General features: G+C 33.5%; 2 protein-coding genes across 2 annotated transcripts; one reads left to right on the top strand and one right to left on the bottom strand.

The window, feature by feature from the left end:
* LOC104761011 (high-affinity nitrate transporter 3.1) lies at window positions 1832–2964 on the bottom strand. Its single transcript, XM_010484029.1, has 2 exons — window positions 2714–2964; window positions 1832–2544 (listed from the first exon to the last, which is right to left on the bottom strand). The coding sequence occupies exons 1-2, from the start codon at window positions 2862–2864 to the stop codon at window positions 2063–2065; spliced, it is 633 nt and encodes a 210-aa protein (XP_010482331.1). The 5' UTR covers window positions 2865–2964; the 3' UTR covers window positions 1832–2062.
* On the top strand, window positions 5346–6963 carry LOC104761010. Its single transcript, XM_010484028.2, has 7 exons — window positions 5346–5528; window positions 5832–5897; window positions 5972–6085; window positions 6162–6215; window positions 6297–6347; window positions 6444–6608; window positions 6697–6963. The coding sequence occupies exons 1-7, from the start codon at window positions 5355–5357 to the stop codon at window positions 6844–6846; spliced, it is 774 nt and encodes a 257-aa protein (XP_010482330.1). The 5' UTR covers window positions 5346–5354; the 3' UTR covers window positions 6847–6963.

Raw genomic sequence — 7169 nt, 5'->3', positions numbered from 1 at the left:
ATATATATATATATATATATATATATATATATATATATATATATCACAAAAATCACATAGAAAGGGATTTAAAGAGTGAAGACCAGTCTGATCAGACAACAAAGTTACTTCCGGATACCAAGACTGACTTTGGCCAAATATGTGCATGCGCATTTGGTTTGACAATTTAACTATAGTGAAGTGGATAGCTACTATTTATTTTTCGCTTTTTTGTCAATAAATAGACATAAAGTATATAAATCTATTTTTATCATGTCTATATTATTTTCTTACTTTGTATAATATATTAATATTAATACACATAAACTGTATATGTGTGTAATATACATATATATTACTATTTGTTTTGTTTAGAGTTATCATATATACAATAAAGTTGGGATATTCTTATCTTTTGAAAATATATCTTTCTTAGCTAACTGCAATCAGGAAGATGGGAGATCACCGTTATGATGAAGCATACCAACTATGGTTGCAATTCCGATAATAACTTTTTTGCTTTAGTTCTATATTTCTAATATTCTGTCTATTTTTTAGTTTTAAAATCTTTAAACAAACGTTGCACCAGTTGTAACAAAGTATATTTTTCTTTTAAATATAGTTTTACATTAAATTCAAAAAAATATATATCTTTCTTTTCATTGGTTTAATCATTTTATTATTTCCAAAAAATAGAAAAATGATAACGATTGGAAACTGAACTCAACTTAACGGGTCACGTCGCCGCATATTCTCAGTTATACATTCTTCTTTTCATATATTTTTTTGTTTCATTTATATCTTGATATTTTTAATAAGATAAGGTTTGCAAAACCAATTTGGCAGTTTCTTCCTTTTTCATTGTTCAAAAGATATATAGCAAAATTAAGAAAAATATAAAAATATAGTATAATGTTTGTTTTTAGCTGACCATAAAAAAGGTACTACCTCCGTACAGAGAACTTAACCATGTGAACGTGGCTTGTTTGGCTCCATGTCTCTTGGGAATGGGTTCCACCACCACTTCTAAAGGATGCGAAAGTCAATGTATCGTTTACTGATAATAGTATAATACTAAACCACACAATAATGATTTCGTCATTCGATCGGCTAGTATGCAATTTTGTAATAACCAGCACAGCTTATTGATAAGCCCTATTGATTATGACATGACCTTTTGGTTTCCCCAACAAGTGGCTCAATTTGGTAGATGATGAGAGGAGACGGTGGGCAACAACTCTTGTAGAGAACCAATTTACATATTTTAATCAGACAGCGTAACAATGACTTTTGCATGAACGAAATATTAAACGATAGCTATATATTTACATTTTTGCCTCATTGTACGTATGCATTTGTGCGTTAATATATTATAATCATAAACACATTAACTGACGTCAGTGCATCTATCATATTTTATTACAATTGTCTTTATTAATCTTCACTATGTGTCGACATATTTGACATTTTAAGTAACCCCAAACTAGATTTTAATGGTGATCAGGATCGCTGTCAGCAGTTCATCATGCTTATCACTTTTTAAATTTAATAAGCATATCAAATTTTCAGGTTTAGACGACAAACATTAATTGTTTCTTTCCATCTCTTTCCAACTTTGCAAGAAGTCTTTTTTTGTTTTTTTGTTTGCTTTTGTTAAAGGGAAAAAAGAAATGTCATATATTGTATTTTGAAATTATATATATTTTTACATGATATGTCTCCATCTTCAAAACTATTATTAATACTTAATAGTTATGAATTTTATTACAAAGTAATAGCTGAATTGTATTTGTGGTATTTTGAATACGATTTACATAGAACTTTCAAATTCGAAACTTTGTGAAACAAAGTGTGTAAGAATATATATCAAAAAGTATATAAGAATACAGAAATCACACAACGCATCACCACCGTAGGATTAGTTTTGCTCCGTATGAATGGCGTAATGGTACAAACACATGAAAAAAAAAAATACATAGGGAAGAAGTAAGCAACAAGACAAAAGCAATTGGTAAACAAGAAAGTTCAAAGTCAACGCTTTTTTTTAGGGGTTCAACGTCACAAACACGCAAAGTAAACAGACTCATTTGCTTTGCTCTATCTTGGCCTTCCTCTTCTCGTTGACAAAGAAGACGAGCAAAGCCAAAACGGAGAAGACACTGAAGCAGACGGAAGCAATATCTAGGGACTTGTGGCGACCACTGATAGCCTGAACGCTGAAGAGGCTGGTCGTCTTGGCTTCGTTCGTGCTTTGTCCAAAGGCAACTTCATGGTCGTGTTCATCAACCGCGTAGGCACGAACGAAGTAGGTTCCGGTGGGGATGTCACGCTCAAGGATCCAGTCAATAGATTGAGTGGTTTTGTCATAAGGCCTGGCCACGATCTTGTGTGGGCAGGTCTTGTCTTTGAAGAGCTCGTCATGGGTCTTGCGCCATGGTCGGTCAACTTGGCTAGGTGGAGCGTAGCATAGCTTTACTTTAATGGTTTTAAATTCAGCCTCCTTTTTAGACCCCGTGGAGCTTAGCTTCCATGTAATGCTTATCTTGTCTATTCCGGCATCCAAAACTAAAAACCACCACATATCCATCTTTGATCAGCCTTTTTTGATGTATATTAATAGTCTTATAAATTAATGTCATGTTACATCATTATTTTTCACTTATTTCTAAGTAATTACAACTAACTTTTTCAACACTAATGATCATGAATGTCTTTTAAAGAGAATTATACTTACCGACACCAGCTCCTTCTCGGCTTGGTTTAGTGGTGACCTCAAGTGAACCTTTCTCAAGCTCGGAGAAGAGCCTTTCTTTTTCTGCCCCATGGCTGGATTGGATCAGTGAGCATATGAGAAGTGAAGCGAAGAGGATCTTTTGGATCGCCATGGATATCCTTGAATCTGAATACCAAGATATTAAGGCTTATGAAGAAAAGAGGAATATGCCTCTGTGTTTTGCTGACTTTTATGTTTGATAAGAAAAGTGGGGTGCACATTTATGTCTTTATATAGTGATTTATGGTAATATCCTTGAATCAAATAATATCTTGGGGTTAGCATAAACAATTAATAAGGACAAAGTCAACGGTTTGGTCTGAGATTACCCTTTGGAAGACTTGGGAAGATTGTGTTCCCTCTCTGGCACAAGTGTCTGTGTTGTCTTCGTCCAGCTGAGATGGCTCCTAAACATGCCAAAGGATGAGATATGAGTTTTAGTTTTATAATTTAGCAACTGAATAATTCAGTTTCAGATTCCAAACAATTAAATATTCCTTGACACATCGCTATAAGATACTCTACATATTCTAATTGTATCCACTTTTTTCTATGAATCCTTCAGAAAATATACTAATCGTTTAGAGATGATTTTTTCTTTCTAGAAATAATGTATGGAATGAGCAAGACACTTTGGTGTAATTGAAACTTCTTTTTGTGACTAATAGCTTTTACACCTCTATAATTCTGTAATATATATCATAGTTGAGGATTTTTCAACTACAAAAACCAATATTAATCATATGTGGATAATGTTTGCCGGAACTACCGTTAGAAGATAACAAATTATTAATATTCCCGACATACTCCAGGCAACATGTCCTACGTCCGTATATGGTAGTGAAAGGCTTTTAAAGCTGCAATACTATGGCCCTGTTCTTTTTCAAGTTGTTGGATGAGCGACTGCGACTGAAAAATAAACAAGGAAAATTGGTACTGTTATGAATAAGCATCGCTGCCGTTGTAAATAAGAGTCGCTGTGCTGTTGAAATGAGATGCTGCAACGGTCGCTGGAAAATCCGGCGATTCTTCTCTTTCCCCGCAACACTTTTTCTCTCTCTAATAAACACGTCCGCGTCATCATCTTGCCACTGCCGTTGTCGTTTTGATTTTTGATTGATGTTATTGCTGTCGTTTTAACGTGTCGCAGTTGCTGATCCAACAACACGAAAAAGAACAGAGCCATATATATATGCAGATATGCTCACCTTTTGCATTCTCTCGTACGACGCAGGAACATGCCCATTTCGGTAAGGCAAAGCGCACGCTCCTCTGACCAAAAGGATATCAGCTAAAAGTCAAATGAGATTACACCAAAAAAATCACAACACATCTCATCATCTAAAAGCACTATTTAGTTTACATATTTGCCAACGATCCGATCCGTTTGGACAACACAAAAAAATCTAGTCTTGAGAGACCATCGTAGGGAAGGTGAAAATATATACCAAAAAAACACGCAAACATGATCAATATGTAAAAGAAAACCTCAAATATGTCTAATTTAAGCCCCTTTTTGTTTTTTAAAGAAAAGAAAAGAAACCAAGTTTGTGTTGACTGAGTGCCAATTTAGATACAAAAGTCAACTTCATCTATTAATCTGACATTACTATGTTTCTTTACTTCTCGAATTCACACCCCAATATCCCATATAACACAGAAGCCTAATTCAGTCATCAAGAACTTTGACCATCAGCTAAGCCTGCCGACCATGCTCATCGACTTGCTCAGTGTTGCTTTAGCCAATAAGCAGCGACATAAAATATGATACTCAATTATCCAAAGTCCTTGAGGGCTCACTTTCATTACTCATTTGTTTTTTTTTTTTTTGATAATTTTTTTTACATTACTTATTTGTTTTAGCCTCAATTAAATTAGCTTTTCATATAGTTTTAGTTCGCTTTCTTGGCATTTCTCAATTTTGTTTTAGATTTGGTTTACATGACTAAATGATTTTAATTAGTTTCAAATTTATCTTTTCCCAAAATCCTTTAATAATTTCACGAAAACATGTTTAACAGCCAATTAAATTAAATTTCTTAAAAAATCATATCCAGTTGAATTGGTTTTTAATCATCATATTTCACCTTGTTTGATTTTTTCTTTTCTTTTTTCAAAATATTAAATCATTATGTAAATCAAAATATTTTAAATTAATCAAAAAGAAAAGAGAACTATAAAATCTCGCAAACGGATTAAGATTGATGTTACGACGACACATTTATTCAAGAGTTGATTCATCAAAACATGCAAAATATCTTTAGTTTGACACATGGAATGTTAATAGGACGACATGTTTCATGTGAAGCCGGATTCGGATACCCTGAAAAATTCCGGATATCCGGCTCCGTCTCAGGACTACCTCAAATGTGCATTTTCATCTATATAAAAATAATAAAATCACAAATATAATTGAAAAACTCTGTAATTAATCTGCCCACATATTTGTAAATGTAACGCAATTGCATAATTAGCCCAACGCACATACTGTATTTGCAATTGCATTTTTATACAAAACAATCACAATTATAATGTAAATTGCCCATTTATATAGTAGTATTTATTAAAAGTAGATTAACAGATATATCTAATTAAAGAAAAGATGAGAAGCCCCTTTAATTTATGTGACTTGGGTACGCTTTGTCACTCTGTCTCTGGCGACTCTCTATCTTCCAGTGCTCCAAAAATGGCGTATTCTAAGTCACTCATGTTTCTGTTACTCGTACCTCTTCTCTGTTACTATTATACACCGATAACGAAGAAGCTTCTTCCTCAGGTAACGGTTCATTGGATTTCATATGAAGTTATGTAAATGTTTCTTTGTATGTTTTATGAGAAATTCAGAAAAGAAAATTGAGTTTTCTTAGGGTTTAATATATTTGCAAAAGGATATCACTTTGTAACGTTTTGTTTCTTCCCAAATTTGAAAAAACTTTACAATTACTCAGCTGCATGTCTGCATCGTGTATAAGATGTGGTTGTCTCTTGAAGTGAGATTTGGATTCATCTCTGTTTTTGATTTATTTGTCTAAAATATGTATGTCGAAGAAACTTATTTACTTATTAATGCTTTATTTAGACTGAGAATCCAGTGAAGCACGCAAGTGAAGCAGAAGGAGGAAACAATTATGAACTTCAGAAACAGGTTGGTTTGTAGTTTGAGTTGTGTATTATTTCATTTTTGTTTTTTGTTACCTCAATTCAGTTCTGCATTGGCAGATACTTGAACTACGACAAGAAGTGGAAGTACAACGCAAGAGGAGTCTCGAAGTGGAAACTCGAGCTGAAATCGCGGATAAGAAAGTTGCGGAACTTAGCTCAAAGCTTGAAAATGTAAGGAACATGGTGTCTTTGGGATTTGATGTATATATTCAAAAGTTTACTATATTTTTTTTTGCCTTGTGTACAGATCGATGGGAAGTGGCTCTTGTCTAAGTTTGGTCTAGTCCCAAATAAAACTTTGGTAATTCTAAAACAAGGTGCATGACATCGATACAATCTTAGTGATTAATCTTTATAAGACCCTCTTTTTCAATGGTTTCAGGCATATATTATGACTCTATGGAATCAACATCTTAGCCGAACTCTTCAAAAGGTTAGTGTTGGACTCAGAATTAACCCTGGAAGTTTTTGGTTTCCGTTAAAAGAGAAGCTCTTTGTGTTTTATTCTTATTAACTTTAGAATTCACAGAAATGGATTCCAAGCATCAAAGATGCGTATGTGACATTAACCATCTATCTCGAGCCAAACGTTCAATACTTCACCGATAAGTCCATCAAGTTGTTCCATACGTGTAAGCAGGCTCTGACCCCACATCTCATCCAAGCATTCGACATTTCATACGACTATCTTGAGGTTAATATGTTTCCATCTTTATTCAATCGTCTGCTTCTCTTTTGAAATTACATGAAACATTGTTGTGAACATAGTCTTATTTTTCTAGGTAAGCCGAGTTATGACCATAGGGAAACCACACTTGGAGAAAGTACAAGTTACCTTGGAGGCATATATCGAAAACGCAAGATATGGCTTCGAGAAGTGGGTTAACTCGACCAAAATCTTTGGGAAGACAAATAATGATTCGTCACAATAACTCGGCTTGTAATGATTGTAGTTAAAGTCATTGGGTTGACTAAACACACTCGACGATATTGCTTTTCATCAGCGGGAGGTTTTTTTGTATGTCAAGCAAACTGGGGGAACAAATTAATTTTCATTGCAATTTTCTTTTTATTACAACTCAAGCATGTGTCTACTATGATCTTTAATCTCAAATTTCTAAAACATAAATCATTTTTATATGATCTTTTACTTAATTATATCATTCGATTTAGAAAAACTGAACACCAATCAAGTAAGAGATTGCTTACCAAAAAGAAAATAGAAAACTAACGTTAATAATCTTATAAATTAATG

The sequence above is a fragment of the Camelina sativa genome, chromosome 18 (genome assembly GCF_000633955.1).
Source record: "Camelina sativa cultivar DH55 chromosome 18, Cs, whole genome shotgun sequence".
Lineage (NCBI taxonomy): Eukaryota > Viridiplantae > Streptophyta > Magnoliopsida > Brassicales > Brassicaceae > Camelina > Camelina sativa.
Note: the sequence above shows the minus strand (reverse complement) of the source record. Positions and strands in the feature narration are given on the sequence as shown.

Coding starts and splice junctions, on each gene's coding strand:
- LOC104761011 (XM_010484029.1), bottom strand. CDS start 2,864: ATGGCGATCCAAAAGATCCTCTTCGCTTCACTTCTCATATGCTCACTG. Junction 2,545..2,713: donor CCGAGAAGGAGCTGGTGTCG/GTAAGTATAATT, acceptor GGTGGTTTTTAG/TTTTGGATGCCGGAATAGAC.
- LOC104761010 (XM_010484028.2), top strand. CDS start 5,355: ATGAGAAGCCCCTTTAATTTATGTGACTTGGGTACGCTTTGTCACTCT. Junction 5,529..5,831: donor CGAAGAAGCTTCTTCCTCAG/GTAACGGTTCAT, acceptor TGCTTTATTTAG/ACTGAGAATCCAGTGAAGCA. Junction 6,086..6,161: donor TTAGCTCAAAGCTTGAAAAT/GTAAGGAACATG, acceptor CCTTGTGTACAG/ATCGATGGGAAGTGGCTCTT.